Below are 19755 nucleotides of genomic sequence, written 5' to 3'. Positions count from 1 at the left end.
ATTTCCTCCTGTTGTTACCCTTCAGGGATTGATTTAAAGATCATTCTCCTGCCTTGCCCAGGTTGCTCAGTTGGTTGAAGCATCATCCCACATGCCAAACGGTTGTGGGTTTGATTCCCTGTCAGGGCACATCCCCAGGTCATGGAGTCCCCAGGCCGTGGAGTCCCAGTCAGGATGCATGCGGGAGGCAACCAATCAATGTTTCTCTCTTTCTCTCCCTTCACCTCTCTCTAAAATCAATAAACATATCCTTAGGTGAGGTTAAAAAATAGTAAAGATCATTTGTCCAATACCAACAAATTTCTATTAATCTCAAATGAACCAAATCTATTTTCAGCTTTAGTTTTAGTTGAGAAGTTGGTATGTTAAGGAATCTTTTAGCTGTTTTCTCCAACAACAACATACGTAGAGAAAAAGCAGAGCCTTCAAGCCCTGATCTATAAAGAGTTAACATCTTAAGAGCTAAAGAGAACTGTATTAACTTCTCTCTTAACAAGCCAGGCAGACAAGAGGATTCTATAGTACTAGAGGACACCACAAAAGTCAGAGAAAAGAATTACAGAGAGCTCTCTGGGAGCAGCAAAAAACTGTAAGTCTATATCTAATACATATTTATGGTCTCTCATTTCTTTCCATGGTGTGTTTTTGAGAACAGTGAAATAATTGCATTCATTCTGTATTGCACCACCAGTAACCCAGGCATCAGGCACATTACTAGGTCATCTTTAATCCTGTCACTGTCTTTACTCCATTCTACATCCAAATAACTGTAAAGTCTTTTGATTTTCCTTCCTCGGGGTCTCTGTGATCTATCCCACTCTGCCATCCCCCAGCCACTATCCTTTCTAGTTCAAAGACTCTGGCCTGAAACATGGCAATATCCCCTGAATACTCCTCCTCTGTGCCAGTATTTCTAACTCATTAATCACAGGTGAATCTTCCTGAAGCTCTTCCGAAGCTCTAATTTTAGTGTTCTTGTGCTCAAAATGTATACATTTGCTGGCCATTTGACAGAATAAATAAAACATCTCAAATATAAATGCAAGGTCTTCCAAAACATGCACTTAAATTTTCACAACTCTTTCTCAAACTCATCATGCCTACTTGCTATTATGCAAGACCACCCTGCTCTTCACCCATCCTTGACTCTGTTCCAACTGTCCTCTTTGTACAGAACACTTGGTATCTCCACATACCACAGTCTTTCCCAGACTACAACAACTGTCCCTCCATGATGTTTCATTTGATCCTTCAAGTGAATGTGAACCTCAGTCTTCCTGACCACTCACACTTTGTTTTGTTCTTTTCTGATTGACTTTATATATATTTACCTTACAGTTAAACATGTGCTTTTCTCACTTTTTCTCTTAATTATTCACTTCCTAGAACAAGGCCTCTATTTTTCTTCCTGCAGCAACTGAACAAAATAGACACACAGTAATATTTGTCAAATTAAGTTCAATCCAAATTCCAGGAGTTCTTAATCATCCTTCTGGAGCATTCATACAATGCACGCTGCAATTACAGAGCCTACTCTACTCTCCAAATCTTCTCTTCAGCTCTACTCCAAGTTTCTTCCTCAGTGCTTACCTCTTATTTGCTCTAAACTCTCATGTAAGGTCAGCTTTGCCTGAGTTCCCTAGCTCACTGGAAAACCATGCTCTTTAAGGGTCTCTTCCTAATCTCTTTCTTCCCCCAGAACTTTGACTAGGAAGACCCCAACTGCAGTCTCCCTTTCAGAGACTTGAGTATTTATTGGGACTTTTAGCATTAATTCCTTATACAAGAAGACTTGATTTCCTAGTTCACAGTAAACTGAAATGCTAAAAGTGTACTTCTATATTTTGTCACACAGGCCAACTTAGTCCTTGAATTTTTAAAGGATAGAAATATTTTTGGCAGCATTATTTCCTATACTCTGTTAAAATGCTACTGACATTTCTTTAACCAGATTTATCACCTGATTTTTTTTCTTCTCCTCTCTCCTACTTAAATCTGTGTTCTTGTGGGGTGGAGGGATTGCTTCAAAACTTTCTAAAGTAATTAAAACTAATTGTAAAAAGAAAAATAATTTCTATCACAATTCAATGTTATTATATCTGCTGAAAATTATTATATACCTACAAGTGTGAGGTACTGTACTGGGTACTATCTATACAAAGATATCCTCAAAGGGGCTTATAGACTAGTAAAGAGACCACATGATGTGTCAGCACTGTAAGGCACTGACTCATATTAACCAATGCACACAAAAAACATATAGTATATAATAATACAAACATTAACTTACACTGATACATACAACATAGAATTATCAATTCACCAGAGACTAGTTCAATGGAAACAACAAAATTAGCTAGCATTTAGCTAGTATGGAGCCTCTATGAAGTGCCAAGCATTATGCTCAGCTTTTTATAGGCATTATCTCAGTTGATCTTCCTCATGATTATATAAAGGGAGTATTTTCCATATTTAACAGCTAAAAAACTAAACAGGTGGTTAAGTAACTTGTCCATTGTCACACAGCAAAGGAAGGATATGAATCCATGTCTTTCTTACTCCTAGGCTCTTGGTCACAGTCACTATTTACAATTCATCCTCTTCACATTTAAATAGAAGTGAGTATAAAATCAGAGTAAGGCTATATAATTTTAATTGCTGATGTCATCAAGCTGGCTTTATGCCTGTATCAGTAGTAAAAGGTTACTCTCCACCCTCACTCACCTACCCTTGTCCCAGGGCCCTGCAATTTTGAGTATCAGTTCTGCAAGGGAATTCTTTTAGCCTTTCATTCCACTGAGTTAACATAGCTGATGAATCCTTCTTTCTTACATCTACTATCCACTCCTTTTTTTCCTGAGAGACTAAATCTGGCTGTTGTTGGATTTTGGATGTTTCTTCAACACACCTTCATGGACAGTCTCTCCTGGGTTTCCTTTTATGACATTCTTCTAACTTCCATCCACTTCATTCTTAGAACTTATTTGACTTCAGTGTTAGTGGTATGTTTCAGTTTCTCCACAGTGGTATACAGATTTGGTGGTATATTTTGGAAGGGTTATAACCAAAACAGTCTTCTCTGGGCCTGGATATTAAAGAACTACAGCATCTCTTCTCCCACTAACACTCCATTTTTTAAAACAGCTTCAGATCCAGAGAGCCACGCCTGCAATGCAGTTACCTTTCCTTTCTCCTTCATGATACTTCTCTACAGAAGAAGGCTGGGAAGACAAGAGTAACTTAGCAAAATTGCAAAAGCTACCTTAAATGTGAGATTTCCTTGAAAATAAAATGGTTTCCTTGGTTGCTTCCATTCCATTTTCATTCTAGGATTATTGTCTAACATGTGAAAGTACATCAACTTTTGGATAATTGTTCGGCATCCTTAAAATAGACATGCTATGAAATCTGTACAGACCCATTTAAAATCACATCACTGGAAAGATGTTCTCCACTTACTAGGATTTTAAAAAATGAAACATTACAGAACAGAGTATGAATGACTCAATTCAATTTAAATTATTTGGAAAGTAGATCAACAAAATGTTAATGTTTTCTCCCTGTGATAGAATATCATGTTTTTTACTTTCTTTTTTATATTTCTCTGTTTGTTTAAAACAAGCTTGTGAACAATCTTCTCAGTTCACAAGTCAAGCTAGTTTCAGAAAAAAGGGGGAATTGGTTGCATAGGATACAGGACCCTCCTATAGAACCTAAGGGCAGGAGCAGAGACAGGCTACAGGAAAAACTGAAATCCAAAACAGAAAGCTTTCAACACTTTTGGACTCATCTCGGCCACTCAATGTCATTCTTTCTTGATTTGTTTATTTATTAATTTATTCATGTATTCAATATATATTTTCTGGGTACCTAATATGTTCTAGGAGTTGTTTAGGTACTAGGAAATAGAGGTAAACAGTGTAAACCAATTTTCTCCTCCAAAGTCCTTATGTTTTAGTGAGAGCAGACAGACAATAAACATGTGTAAAAAATGAAGATAGTTTCTGAGTATGGTAAATGTTACAAGGGAAATAAATAAGGCAACATGACAGTAGGACTGAGGAAGATCTCACTTTAGTCATGAAGGTCAGAGAAAGTCCTCTTGTTCTCAGTCCACACTCAATCTGCTGAGCCACACAAGCCAGGGCCTAGATTTTATTTTAAATGTAAAGAAAAGCCACTGGACAATTTCAAGCAGGAAATACAGTGACTTAGTTGTTTTATAAAGATCAATCTGTTATTTCAGGGAGAATCAATGGGAAAGGTACAGAGAGCAGAAAATGGGAAGAGCATTGGGAAAACATGGTATTGAAGTTGAAGTAAGAGACAGAGATGGCTTGAATTATAGTGATAGCTGTGTAGACAAGGTGATATTTTTTAGAAAGTACCTGGAGGATTTGGTAACAAATGACAGAAGGGAGAAATCAAGGCTTTGGGAACTGGTAGGATAGTAATGCCATTTATAAAGATAATGAAAGACTGGGAGGTCATGTTTGAGAAAGAAAGCAAAATTCCTGTGTGAGACAGGTGAGTTTGAAATACCTAGTGGTCATGCAAGAGGAAATATTTAAAAGAGAGGAAAACCAACAAATTTGAAAGACAGGGCTGGAGATAAAATGTTTGGAAACAACAGCATACACACAGCATTTAAAGCCAGGAGATTAGACACTGTAATCCAGAAAAAGAGTGTTGACCAAGGTGTAAGGTGACTCTACAAATAGGATATCCCTGGTAAGTCAGGCTATAAAGTTGAATATTACCATCCTAGATCTCCCAATTTTACATAATAGTTCTAGTCATCTGCTGAGGCCCCATTCCAACCAACTGAGAAATAGAATCTGATTGGCCTAGCTTGGGTCACTTGTCTACCTCTGGTCCAATGAACAATGACTGTGGGGACTGGATTATAGAGTATAAACTGGAGATTTAGTCCCTGTAAATAGAGTGTGGATGAGAGGGCAGAGGCTTATTTCCCAGAGAAAGGGGATGGTCATTGGCTTCCAGGCTGAGCAGACATTTGACGAATGATCCAAATTGAAATACATCAATTCTATAATCAGAAAAAACTGATTTCATTTTAAAAAGTGATGTCATTATTACTATAGGCTTGGTCTTGCCCCTTGGTATAGAGTGTAGTCTCATACCACCACTGAAATATTATGAGTGTCATATACTATCATGAAAGTGTTGAGAAATTTCTGCTACAACTTAAGTATAGCCTTAAGTATAGCAGAAGTATCTGAAACTTGCATGTAATTGGCTGGACTTTTGTTTTTTTATTTCAGTGTCCTCTGGGATCTCTTACAGCTTGTGAACAGAGATGACATCACATCTCTTGATGAACAATACAGTAAAGAACCTGTTAAGGGCATAGATTCAATACCTCCCAATGGTACTACCATCAAAAGGTAAATAGAATGCCTCAAGATGGATGCCTTTTAAAATTAAAACAGTTCACACTCTGTTGCTGTGAGACATATTGAACATGCAACTTTACTTCTGGGAATAAAATCTGCAGAAATTTAAAGATTATTTATTTATTTTTAGAAAGAGGGAAAGGGAGGGAACAGAGAAGGAGAGAAACACCCTTGTGAGAGAGAAACAATGGTTGATTGCCTCTTGCACACACCCTGACTGCTGGACAGAACCTGCAACCCAGGCATCTGCTCTGACCAGGAATCTAACGGGCAATTTTTCGCTTTGCAGGGCGATGCCCAACCAACTGAGTCATACCAGTCAGGACAAAACTTGCAGAAATTAAAAAAAAAATTTTAATTGATTTTAGAGAGACAGAGGAAGGAGGGAGAAAGGGAGAGGGAGGGAGGGAGGGAGGAAGGGAGGGGAGGAGAGAGAGAGAAACAAACATCAATTTGTAGTTCTACTAATTTATGTATTCATTGGTTAATCCTTGTATGTTCCCTGACTGGCGTGTGAACCCACAACTTTGGCTTATGAGGGGAATGGCATTCTAACCAACTGAGCTACCTGTCCAGGGCAGAAATTTTTGCATATGTGTACCAGGAGACATATACCAGAATGTTCATAGCAGCATCATTTATAGTAGTAAAAGATTAAAATAACATATATGTCCATTAATCAGAAACAGAATATACATTGATATATATTCATAAAATATAATAAATTTACTTTCTTTATAATAATTTTAATTTTTTACCAAGTTATAAACAGTACAAAGCAGTTATTAATACAACATTCAAAATGGTGGTCACCTCTGGGGGGAAAAGGGAATATGTGGGTGAAGAACTTAGAGAGTTCTTAGTGTACTGGCAATGTTCTTGTTTCTTAAGCTGGCATTTGTTTGTGAACATTTTATTCTTTTTTAAAATATTTTATTTATTTTTAGAGAGGGAAGGGAGGGAGAAAGAGAGAGAGAGAGAGAGACATCAATGTGTGGTTGCTGGGGGCAGTGGCCTGCAACCCAGGCATGTGCCCTGACTGGGAATCGAACCTGCAACACTTTGATTCACAGCCCGAGCTCAATCCACTGAGCTACGCCAGCCAGGGCTTACATTTTATTCTTCATATATTTTATTTCCTCATTTATATGTGTGAAATAAATATAATAACATATAAAGGAGCATGATTATATTAAACATATATAATTTATGTTGTACATAATACAGAAAATATCCAGCCATGTAATATGAAAAACAGAAACATTTATTGAAAAAGATACAAGATACAAGAAACATTGTACATGGGATGATAACAACTCCATCCCCTTCAAAGTAAACATCATGAGACCTCACACAGTTCTCCTGTCTTTGTTGATTGCAGCCCCATACATGTTCAACATTCTCAGGTGTCCTGCTTGTTGCAGGTCTTCCAGAATGTGGGTCACTTTTAACAGATTCTCCACCATCTTTGCAGCATTTGTGCCACACTTTCATTTGCACTGTAGTCATTGCATCATCCCTGAAAGATTTCTGAATCATCTGAATAGTTTCCATGGAGGAATGTTCAAGCTTAACACAAAATTTAATGTAGATTCATTGGTCTACTCATTCAGTCATTCTGAATGTGACAGCCACACAGTACACAAGCTCACTCAATGATGCCTACTGCCCACATTGACTAGTACAGTGTAATCATCATTGCTCATGCATGTGCATTACAGTCCACTCTCCTTGCCTGCCAGGTTACATCGATGTCACCTGAATTCTTCTTGTTATATTAACAATGGCTGGACTTTTCTGGACATACCTCATATATTATAAATAACTGTTTTGTTAGGAATAATTTACATACCATAATATTCACTCATTAAATGTATAAAATTCAGTGTTTTTTATTACATTACAGAATTGTACACTTATCCCCACTAATTTTAGATCATTTAGTTACCCCAGAAAGAAACTCTATAGCAGACATTCACAGTGTCTCCATGCCCTGCCTCTGATAATTTCTAGTCTGCTTGCACTCTCTATAGACTTGCTTATTCTGGATATTTCATGTAAGTAAAATCATATAATATATAGTTTTTTTTTGGTCTGGCTTCTTTCATTTAGCATACTGTTTTCAAAGTTCATCTGTGTTGTAGCATTTACCTTCCATTTTATTGCTGAATAAAATATCATTGTATGGGCATGCCACATTTTGTCCACACACTGATCAATTGATGGACATTTGGGTTGTTTTCAATTTTTAAATAATGCTGCTACAAACATCTATGTATAAGTATTTGTGTGGACATGATTTCATTTCTCTTAGATGTATACTTACAAGTGAAATTCCTGAGTCATATGGTAGCTCTATGTTTATATTTTTTCATTTTTTAATGATATATTTTTGATTATGCTGTTTCAGTTGTCCCAATTTTCCCTCCTTTGCTCCCCTACACTGAGCACCTCCTTCCACCTCAGGCAATTCCCTCACCATTGTTTATGTCCATAGGTCATGCGTAGTTTCTTTGGCTTCTTCATTTCTTATACTGTATTTTATATCCCCATGACTATTCTGTAACTACCTGGTCTGCAACCCAGGCAAGTATCCTGACTGGGAATTGAACTGACAGCCTTTTAGTTTTCAGGCTGGTGCTTAATCCACTGAGCCATACCAGCCAGGGCATTATTTGTAATTCTTTCTTTTTCTTTTTCTTTTAAATATTTTTATTTATTTATTTTTAGAGAGGGGAAGGGAGGGAGAAAGAGAGGGAAAGGAACATCAATGTGTGCTTGCCTCTCCACCACTCCCTACTGGGGATCTGGCCCACAACTCAAACATGTGCCATGACTGGGAATCCAACAGGCAGTGCTTTGGTTCTCAGGCCAGTGCTCAATCCACTGAGCTACACCAGCCAAGACCCTATTTGTACTTCTTAATACCTTCATCTTTTCACCCATTCCTCCATACCCTCCTCACATCTGGCAATCACCAAAATGCTCTCAGTATCCATGATTCTGTTCATGTTCTTCTTGTTTGCTTAGTTTGATTTTAAAATTCAATTGTTGATAGATATGTATTTTTTGCCATTTTATTGTTCAAAGTTTTGATCTTCTTTTTCTTAAATAAGTTCCTTTAACATTTCATATAATAATGATTTGGTGATGATGAACTCCTTTAGATTTTTCTTGTCTGGGAAGCTCTTTATCTGCCCTTCAATTCTAAATGATATGTTTGCTGGATAGGGCAACATTGGCTGTAGATAACTCTTCCAAAAAATAAAAGACAGAACACTTCCCAATTTATTACATGAGGTCAAAACCAAAGACATCACAAGAAAACAAACTGCAGATCAATGTCCTTTATTAGCTTAGGCACAAAATCTTCAACAAAATAATAGCAAACTGAATCCAACAACATATAAAAGAATTATGTACCATAACCAAATGAAACTTACTCCAAGAATGCAAGTTTGGTTTAACATATGAAAATCAATCAATGTAATATACCATACTGATAGAATAAAGGACAAAAAATGCATGATCATATCAATGTGCTCAGAAAAATACATTTGATATATCCTATATTCTTTCATGATAAAATTACTCAACCAACTACTAATAGAAGAAATTTTACTCAACCTGATAAGTGTTACCTACAAAAGTTGTAGCTAAAATTATGCTTAATAGTAAAAGACTGAAAGCTTTCCCTCCAAGATCCAGAAAAAGACAAGGGTGTCCACTCTTGCCACTGCTATTCAACATTTTAAAGAGGGTTCTATCCTTGGAAGTAGACATGAAAAAGAAATAAAATGATCCAAATTAGTAGGCAAAAAAGTAAAACTATCTCTATTCACAGATTACATGATTTTGTATACAGAAAATCCTAAGGAATGCATTAAAAATTATTAGAACCAATAAATAAATTCAGTAAGGTTTAACAAGCAAAGGTATTCCTATATATTATCAATAAATGAACTAAAAATAAAATTAAGATAATTCCACTTACAGTATCATCAAAAAGAATAAAATGCATAGAAATAAATTTAACAAAGAAGTATACAACTTGTACACTGAAAACTATAAAATATCATGGAAAGAAATTAAAGAATATTTAAACATGTAGAAAGACATCACATGCTCATGGATCTGAAGACTTAACATTGATAAAATACCAATACTGACAAAATTCGTGTACGGATTCAATGTAAACCTTATCGAAATTTCAGTTGGCTTCTTTTGCAGACATTGACAAGATGATTCTAAAGTTCATATGTAAACACATGGGACCCTATATGAAAAATAATCTTGAAAAAGAACAAAGTTGGAGGACTCACACATCCTGATTTCAAAACATACTACAGAATTATAGTAATCAAGACAGCATGGTAGTGGCATTGGATAGACATGTAGATCAACAGGATAGAACTGAAAGTCCAGAAATGAACCCTTACATTTACAGTTATTTATGTTTGACAAACATGCCAAGAAAACTCAATGGGAAAAGACTAGTATTTTCAACAAATGGTGCTGGGACAACTGATTGGATAGATATATGCAAAATAATGATGCTGCATCCTTACCTCACACCATATTAAAAATTAACTAAAAATGAATCATAGATCAAATACAATAACTTAAAACTATAAAATTATTATTACACTATGAAATTAGACATGAAATCAAAAGTACAAGTGATGACAAAAAACAGGTAAACCGGATTTCATCAAAATTTTTAAAAAATTTTGTGCATCAAAGGACAAAATGAAGAAAGGGAAAAGACAAGCCACAAACTGGAAAAAATATTTGCAGAGTATGTATCTGATAAAAGATTTGCATTCAAAATACATTAAAAAACTCTTACAACCAACAATATAGAAACAAATAACCCAATTTGAAAATGGACAAAGGAGCTGAGAAGACATTTTCCCAAGGAAGATATACAAATGGATGACAAACACATGAAAGATGGTCATTGTGATTATCCATTAGGGAAGCACAAATCAAAACCACAAAGAGAAAGAATAAATTTTTAAAAAACCCACAAGATACCACTTCAATAACAATAACAAATATGGGTGAGAATATGAAGAAACGAGAACTTTTATACATTGCTGGTAAGAATGTAAAAGGGTGCACCTGCATTAAAAAATAGTTTGACAGTTCCTTATAATGTTAAACACAGAGCTACCATTCATTGGGCAAAACACAGATAGGGACTAACCTTGGCCTGTACCACCTGGGAAACTCCAGAGCCTACATATCCAGGGAACAGCTGCAGACCACCTTGCCCTTGCAAAGCTGATCCTCCACAGAGGACAGAGGTTGGTGGTCAGTAGTCACAGCCAGTCCTTGAAGCTGACTGACCTGGGTAAATATCCCCCAGTTAACCTGCCAACAGCAATTAAAGGGTCACTACAAGTGGAAGTTTACTCAGCCCACACAAAGGGCATGCCTCGATTATCCAGCTTGTGTGATAAGGGAGGCTGTGCCAGTTGACCCTACAGGACACCTACTACATTAGGCCACACTAAAAGACATGGAATCAAAGCAGATCTACCTAATAGATAAAAATAAACCCAGGGAGGCTTCCAAAGCAAAGAGATAAAGAAACAAGGCCCAAATGAAAGAACAGATCAAAACTCCAGAAAAAAGAGCTAAATGAAATGGAGATAAGCAAGCTATCAGACGAAGAGTTCAAAACACTGGTTATAAAGATGTTCAGAGAACTCAGTGAGGGTTTAAAAATGTTCAGAAAACTCAGTGAGGACCTCAACAGCATAAAAAACGATCCAGTTAGAAATGGGGGATATGCTAACTGAAATAAAGAACAATTTATAGGGAAACCAATAGAGTAGATGAAGCCAAGAATCAAATTAATGCTTTGGAACATAAGGAAGCAAAAAACAACAATTCGTATCATAGGGGTGCCAGAAGGAGAAGAGAAAGAGCAAGAAATTGGAAATCTATGTGAAAAAATAGTGAAAGAAAACTTACCTAATTTTGTGAAGGAAATAAACATGCAAGTTCAGGAAGCACAGAGTCCCAAACAAGATGGATGCAAAGAGGCCCACTCCAAGGCACATCATAATTAAAATGCCAACGGTTAAAGATAGGTACCCGGGCCCTGGCTGGTGTGGCTCAGTGGACTGAGTGCTGGCCTCTGAACCAAAGTGTCACCTGTTGGATTCCCTGTCAGGGCACATGCCTGGGTTGCAGGCCAGGTCCCCAATAGGAGGCACAGAAGCAGTCACACATTGATGTTTCTCTCACTCTTTCTCCCTTCCCTTCCTCTGTCTCTAAAAATAAATAAATAACATATATTTTTTTAAAAGATAAAGAGATAATCTTAAGAACAGCAAGAGAAAAGCAGTTAGTTACCTACAGAGGAATTCCCATAAGATTATCAAATGATTTCTCAAAAGAAACTGCAGACTAGAAGGGATTGACAAGAAATATTCAAAGTCACAAGAAGCAGGGACCTACAACCAAGACTGCTCTACCCAGCAAACATATCATTTAGAATCGAAGGGCAGATAAAGAGCTTCCCAGACAAGAAAAAGCTAAAGGAGTTCATCATCACCAAATCATTATTATATGAAATGTTAAAGGGACTTATTTAAGAAAAAGAAGGTCAAAACTATAAAAAATAAAATGGCAATAAATGTGTATCTATCAACAATTGAATCTAAAAATCAAACTAAGCAAATGAGAAGAACAGAGACAGAATCATAAATATGGAGAGCATTTTGATGGTTCCACAATGGGAAGGGGGTGTGGGGGAATGGGGGAAGAAATGAGGGGATTAAGAAGTACAAATAGATAATCTCAGAATGATCATGGTGATGTAAAGTACAGTATAGGAAATGGAGTAGCCAAAGAACATATGTGCATGATGAATGGACATGAACAATGGTGGGGGGATTGCCTAAGGGAGTGGGAGGTGCTGGGTGAAGGGGGCTCAAGGGGGGAAAATCAGGACAACTGTAATAGCATAACCAATAAAAAAATATTAAACAAAAACAGGACCCATGGAAGGACCTAGTCAAGCTGAGAGGTGTAACCAAATCCATGTAATGTCTAGAGCTTATTCAATTTCTGATGCTAATGAGTTAATGATATTTTAATAGTGAAAAATCTATACTGTCCTTGATGCTTTTTAGCAAAGCAGATTTGGGAATTTTAGACTTCTCAAAGTTTTAACTCTTTCACAAAGCACATGAAAATAAATTGGCTGAGGTAATTTTCAAAGTTGTAAAAGTCATAGAACTGACCTAATTGTATAGAAACTAACCACCTAGAGAATTTACTTAGTTTGGAAGGCATCCAAACAACCACAAATCTAAGAGACTCAATATTTCTTCAGCACAATTAAAGAGTTGTAGAACATGGTAGCAAAGTGAAGGATTTACACATTTACTCTGTGAAAAAAGAAAAACTTTTGTAGGTTTTATTACAAACTGTGTCCAATTTCCCTTCTGTTAATTATGAAATAGCTAAAAGTAAATGAAGAAAAGTGCTTGTAAATAAAGACTTTTATAAATGTCGATGGTCATGTTACAAATTTTCTTCTTAGTGATCAATCTTTCTTGTTAAGCTAAGTGTGTCTAGCAATTAGCTACATCATTTTGTAAGTTGATTGGTTTAAAAGTTGTATCTTTTTTTGTTTATCTTCTAAGTAATCTTAAATTTATCTTAGGAACTTTATTTAGGAGAAGAAAATCTTTTGATGCCATAAAGAGATATGACCACATTAAGGGAATATTTTTGGCACATTTTCAAAAATTATGTCTTTTTTAATTTCACCAATTCCAAAGGGAAATAATCATGTTTGTAGTAACAATTTTATTATATTTATCTGTACTACTAAAAATGTTGCCATTATGAAGTTAAAAAAACAAAGAAAGAGAAAGAACATAACACAATATAATGTGGAAAAAAAAAGAGCCTCTGGCAGTTGCACCACCAGGGCTTCTGGGGTACTTCTCTGCCATTGCAGACAAGTATGACTCAGTAGGCCACTTGGTTGGGGGCTGGGGGGGCGGGGTGTGACTCATTTTATACAGGCCAGAGTGACTCAACAGTGTCCTAGATAAGAAGATAGTTCACATAGCTGAGAGACTAGTTTCATTCAAAGAGATTGAACAAATAAGTAAATATATTGAGGATGGTGGGAGCTGGCTTCTCACTGAGGAGAGAGATGCAGTTATGGAAAGGGAAAAGGCTAGAATAAACCATATGACTTTGGATGTTAAATGGAGGTATCAGAGTAAACTTATGATTTCCCCATGTGAAAATAGATATAGAGGCATGTGTGTCTTTATGTTAATTGTAATGGTTTCGCAGTTATATACATATGCAAAAACTAATCAAATTTTATACTTTAAATATGTTCAGTATATTACATGTCAAGTATATCTCAATAAAATTGTTTAGAAAAAACTTAATAGTCATCATTTCCAAAGTACAGATCAGAGAGGTCGTAGTGGTGGCTGAAGTGGTTCTGAGATTGAAGTTCTAAGCTCTCTTTCTTCTAGAGAAGGAGCTGTATTTTGAGTTCTGTGGTTTCAGAATGGTTCCCATGAGATCAGAGCTGACCCTGGGCCAATGAAAACTCACACACTGAAAAGTATGTTCTAGTTTCCTCTGCTTAGAGCAAACAGAGGCTCTATTCCAAGGAGGCAGTTAATGGGAACAGTTTCTCCAAATCACAGAAACAAATGAGATTACTCTTGGTAATTAAAAAATTGTTTCTCCATTGATCTAGAACAAATACTCCAAAAATTTATACAGAACCAGAAACGATCCAAATAGCCATAGCAATCTTGAGAAAAAAGAATAAAGTTGGAGGGATCACAATACCTGATATAAAACTATACTACTACAAGGCCATTGTAATCAAAATAGCCTGGTACTGGCATAAGAACAGATACATAGATCAGTGAAACAGAAGAGAGAGCCCAGAAGTAAACCCATGTCTCCATGGGCAATTAATATTTGACAAGAGGACATGAACATATAATGGAGTAAAAATAGCCTCTTTAATAAATGCTGTTGGGAGAACTGGACAGGTAAATGCAAAAAAAAAAAAATTAAACTAGACCACCAACTCACACCATATACCAGAACAAACTCAAAATGGAGAAAAGGCTTAAATGTAAGTCATGACACTATAAAATTCCTAGTGGAAAACATAGGCAGTAAAATTTCAGACATCCCACGCAGCAATATTTTTGCTGATATATCTCCTAGGGCAAGGGAAATAAAAGAAAAATAGACAAATGGGGCTACATCAAATTAAAAAGCTTCTGCACAGCTAAAGAAAACATCAGCAAAATGAAAAGGGAACCAAACATATCAGAGAACATATTTACCAATAATACATTGAACAAGGGTTTAATCTCCAAAAGAACTCATATGTAAAGAACTCATATGACTTAACACCAGGAAGATAAATAATCCAATTAAAAAATGGTCAAAGGTTCTGAATAGACACTTCTCCAAGGACGACATACAGAGGGCCCAGAGACATATGAAAGGATTCTCAGCATCTCTAGGCATCAGAGACATGCAAATTAAAACCACAATCAGATACCACCTCACTCTTGTCAAAATAGCTGTCATTAATAAACCAACAAATAAGTGCTGGTGAGGATGTGGAGAAAGGGAACCTTAGTGCACTGTTGGTGAGAAAGTAAACTGGTGTGGCCACTGTGGAAAACAGTATGGAATTTCTTCAAAAATTAAAAATGGATCTACTTTTGACCCAGTGATTCCACTGCTGGGAATATACCATTAGGATCCTAAAACACCAATTCAAAAGAACTCATGCACCCCTGTGTTCCTAAAAGCACTATTTATAATTGCCAAGAGTTGGAAACAGCCTAAGTGCCTATCAGTAAATGATTGGATAAAAAACTGGTACATTTACACACTGCAATACTACGTAATAGAAAGAAAGAAATCCTACTTTGTGTGACAGCATGGATGACACTGGAGAATATTGTGCTAAGTGAAATAAGCCAGTCAGTGAAAGACAAATGCCATGTGATCTCACTTATAAGAGGAATCTAATGAACAAAATAAACTAACAAGCAAAATAGAACCAGAGACATGGAAACATGGATAGAATGATAGAAACCAGAGGGGAGGGAAGAGGGAGATAATGGTGGAAAGAAAGGGAAAGGACTAGTCAAAAAACATATATGAGTGACCCATGGACATAAACAATGGTGTGGCGATTGACTGTGGGAGCAGGGTGTGGGCTGGGCAGAGGAGGGCAAAGGGGGAAAATTGGGACAACTGTAATAGAATAACAATAAAAAAAAGAAATGTTTCTATGCTTTTTCTTATGGGAGATTTAAAGACAACTGTCATCACAATCCTTGTCTAGGTCCAAATTACCTAATAAAGAGAAAAAAAGAAGTTAAATTAAAAAGACAAATTAGGTACACTAAGAGCTGTATTTGATATTTTTTGAGAATGTTCTTTCTAGACAGGAAGTTGAGTCATACCTCATGTTAGAATGATATGGAATGACATTCCTCATCTAAGAGTGACATGGAATGATAAAGAGGTCCATTAGTACACATTTCATATAGTTCTTCATTTCTTCTTAAATACTTTCCTCAAGAAAGACTTAAGCACTCTGGGCAAAATGTGATAAGGGACCTGATGGGTTTTTTAAATTACATGTAGAATTAATCTCCATTTACTCTTGCCTGGGACTTTAGGTAAGAAGCTTAAAACTCAACCAACTTTGAGCAAGATGAGCCAGAAAGAATTAGAGGACAATTTGTTTCGTCTTCGTGAAGAGCACATGCTGCTGAAGAAGCTTTCTTGGAAGCAACAGGATGAGATCAAAAGGTACCTCGAGTTCCTACATCTTTAAAAGCTGTATCTACATCAGGCCTCTACCACACTAAACCAAAAAAAATACATTTTCCTGAGTTGTCTTCACCAGAAAATAATTCAAATGTCAAAAATGGTTAACTTCAAAAGTATTTTTTGAAAGCAATATCACTTTATTTGGCTTTCTTGCCAAACAGGTCAAGAGACTGTGACCATAGGCCACAAAGCATCATCAAGGGCTAGTTTAACTCAGAGAGCAAGATCCTGGACAGGATCCTGCCCTAGCCACCAAAGAGGGGGTAGGGACAGGGGGAATAGCCAAAAATCTCAGGGAACAAAGACTGTAGGATTAAGTAAGAGAAGGTTTTTTTTTAAATTTATAAAACAAACCAAAAATTAAATTGATCATGTATTATACGGAGGTATGTTGTAAGTGTTTTATATCTATTAACTAACCAAGAGGTTAAGTAACTTGCCCAAAGTCACAGCCAGTGAGTGGCAGAGCTGAAAGCTCTTAACTCAGAAATCTATATACAGTGACCTTGTAGTGCTGGCTTTCAAAAGTGCACCAGGGACCTAGAGAGGAATCTGAGATGGAGAATGAGTAGATAAACTGATGGGAAGAGTGAAACTTCCAGGATTATCTCTAGGACATATTTTGAAGATACTGGTGTCAGTGCCTTCCAGGCAAAGACCAACAGGAGCACACCTATAGTTGAACAAGTTGAGTTTGTCACTCATTGCAGCTAGAAAAAATGCACACCATGGGGAATTAAAGGCATCTCAGTAGGAATGTTTTAGAAAGAACCTATTATAGGATTTGAGCTTCAGCTGAGTGATTTGGAGAAGAGTCCAAGGTAACAGGAGTTTGCTCCAGATTTGGAAATTTCAGAAAGCAGAGACAATTTTGTGTTTGTATATCTTAAAAATCTCATCTACACGAAGGTAAGGCTACAGGGAGGTAAGGCTACAGGGAGGTAAGAAAGTGACGCTATATCTCTAATAGGTAAAGATGTAGTGGTCACTCATATTAGCCAGGAGAGAGGGATGACGCAGATACCGGCCAGCAGTATCCGTGACTCTGTGGATGGACGGGACTCGAGAGAAATTCACATGGACTACCAAGTCCTGTGGAGGAAAAGGGACAACACGGCTACCCTCTAAAGTGGAGGGTGCCTAGGAGTGGCCTGGCAACTCTCTCAAGAGGAGAGTGCCCCACCGCCCTGCTTGAACAGGTTTTTATTAGTTTTTTTGGGTAGGAATACAGATACAGCTTATTAATCATTGTCTGGCAGTGAGGATCAAACGAATAGATAACGTTCAAAGAACTAATAGGGCTCACTCTGAGTTGGGGTCTTATCACCTAAAAAGGCTACAGAATTTAAGGGACTAAACTCATTTCCTGCCTGGGCCTTTACAATCTAATTAAGAGCATCCTCAGTGAAGCAGGCTTCACAGGATTTTACATATCCTTCCTCAGGGCCTGATTACCCAGGGATCCCGCCATTTCCAGCACAGGGTTGCACCGCCCCTTGTCATTGTTTCAGGCTTAAGTCAAGCAGAGGAGAGGAGGCAGCTGAGAGATAGGAGACTTCTCACAGGCAGAGTGAGGACTCGGGCTTTGTCAAAGCCGAGGGGCAAGGGTCAATCACCCCACGGCCCCCCAAGTCCTTCCCTGAGGGCCTTCCCACGTGATTGTGCCTGGCTTAGGTGGCCCCTCCCATGAGCGCCAGGCAATGGGGGCCAGGCAAGGAGCAGAAACAGTGCTCCTACCAGGGAGATAAGCTTGTCTCCTTAGTGGCTTCTGGTCCAGAAGTCTCTCACTCAGCCTTAGCCATGGGGGGTTACAGCTCTTGAAACCAGTCAGGGTGGTTCCCAACAGAGGGATGTTGGGTATTTTGTGGTGGCACAGTGACCTTGCTTTTTGTCTGTGCTTAGACAAAATTATACAGTGGACTTATCTGGTATCATTCTTCCTTGGTCTCAAATGGCCTTGTCTGATATTCATATTCTGTGAGGTTGTGTCCAACAGGACAATAACAGGGCCTAGTTTTAAGCACCAGGAAAACTTCACACAACAATGAGGACTAGCTACATCAGACAAATTCCCCAATGTCAAGAGTAGTTTTTTGCTTTTTTATGGTAATGCCCAATAGTGATTTGGAACTTCATTTAGAATCTACAAGATTGCAGGCTTTCACTGTAAACCAGTGCTATTCAGAGCTGGAGATTCTTTTATATTGTGGAGAACTCAAGAATCTGAAGCCAGAATGTTGCATGGGTCAAAAAATCTTGCTTCTTGGTTGATAACCAAAAAGTATTTGAGATTATAGATATTAAGTGGCTAAATTGGGTTCTATCCTCCCTCCCTGGCTTTAGGCAAGTTACCTAGCTATTTTATGCCTTGATTTCTTTATCTGAATATAAACATATGTAATAATAGTTAACTCATACAGTGCTTACAGTGCACCATCACTATCCTAAGCACTCCACATATATTAACTTATTTAATCCCCCTAACAATCTAATGGGGCAGGTAGTGTTTTTATCTGTATTTATAGATGAGGAAATTGAGCACAAAATTTAATGACATGCCCAAGGACATATGGGCAGTAAATGTCAGGACTGCTAGGCAGTGAGAACATGGAATCTGATGGTAATGGTAAAAAGTATGATTTTAGGTCAAGACAATGAAGAGTGATGACTATCTGCTATCCATAAGACCCTGTGTATGCCAGGGGCTGTAGAAGACTAATCCTCAGAGTTGGGCACATACGCACAGGAGTGCAGACAATCGGGATGGGAGAAGTAAATGTTAAAATTTCTTCTTATATTTAATTATCCCCCCTTTAAAAATTAGTATGTTGTTTATGTTGTACAACGGCCATAATTTATTAGTACAGAAGTAAATGCATATAATTTAAAATAAATATACACACAAGTATATTGTGACTGCTGCAACAGAATGGGCAAAGATGAAACGGAACCCTACGTCCCTGCCCTCAAAGTGTTACAGTGTACTGAGGACGGAATTCTTTTTTTTAGAAAATAAAGTTTTTAAGTGTAAATAATGGACTACAGTAGATAAATTTATATCACAGATCAATTCAGATTATTTGCCACCAAATAAACTGTAGAAATAACCGTTATAGAGATCACATACATCAATTCTATTTTTTGTGCATAGGATGAAGACAGCCTTGCTACGATTGACGGCTGTGGGCCGGGACCGGAGGGCAGAGGTGGTGACCCTGGAGCAGCCCTCAGAGCCCGCTAGGCGGCGGCGGAGCACGGGGTGGCGGCAGCGTCCTCTGACGCTTGGGTTGCAACAGCAGTTCCAGCTTGAGGGCCCCTCTGTTTCCCGCCGCACCCAGCCTCGATCTCACGTGGGACAGCGACAGCTCCACAGCGCCGGCGCACCAGTGATGCAGAAACCCAAGAGGGGTGAGGCGCAGGCAGGACCGTGTTCCGACAGGGCTGGAACACTGGGGAAAGGTTGATT

The 19755-nt window shown here is 37.6% G+C and overlaps 1 protein-coding gene across 6 annotated transcripts in view; it reads left to right on the top strand.

Moving 5' to 3' along the window:
- The first annotated feature begins 479 nt into the window (after nucleotides 1-479).
- RPGRIP1 (RPGR interacting protein 1) overlaps nucleotides 480-19755 on the top strand; it is a 65640-nt gene continuing 46364 nt past the window's right edge. For 5 of the 6 annotated variants that reach the window (XM_036030625.1, XM_036030619.1, XM_036030613.1 and 2 more), the window contains exons 1-4: nucleotides 480-589; nucleotides 5286-5408; nucleotides 16136-16268; nucleotides 19441-19697. In XM_036030625.1, the coding sequence (XP_035886518.1) occupies nucleotides 5390-5408; nucleotides 16136-16268; nucleotides 19441-19697 (409 nt within the window). In that variant the 5' untranslated portion in view covers nucleotides 480-589; nucleotides 5286-5389. The remainder of the gene's footprint in view (nucleotides 590-5285; nucleotides 5409-16135; nucleotides 16269-19440; nucleotides 19698-19755) is intronic. The other variant, XM_036030632.1, reaches the window with a different exon arrangement.

The sequence above is a fragment of the Phyllostomus discolor genome, chromosome 1 (assembly GCF_004126475.2).
Source record: "Phyllostomus discolor isolate MPI-MPIP mPhyDis1 chromosome 1, mPhyDis1.pri.v3, whole genome shotgun sequence".
Lineage (NCBI taxonomy): Eukaryota > Metazoa > Chordata > Mammalia > Chiroptera > Phyllostomidae > Phyllostomus > Phyllostomus discolor.
Note: the sequence above shows the minus strand (reverse complement) of the source record. Positions and strands in the feature narration are given on the sequence as shown.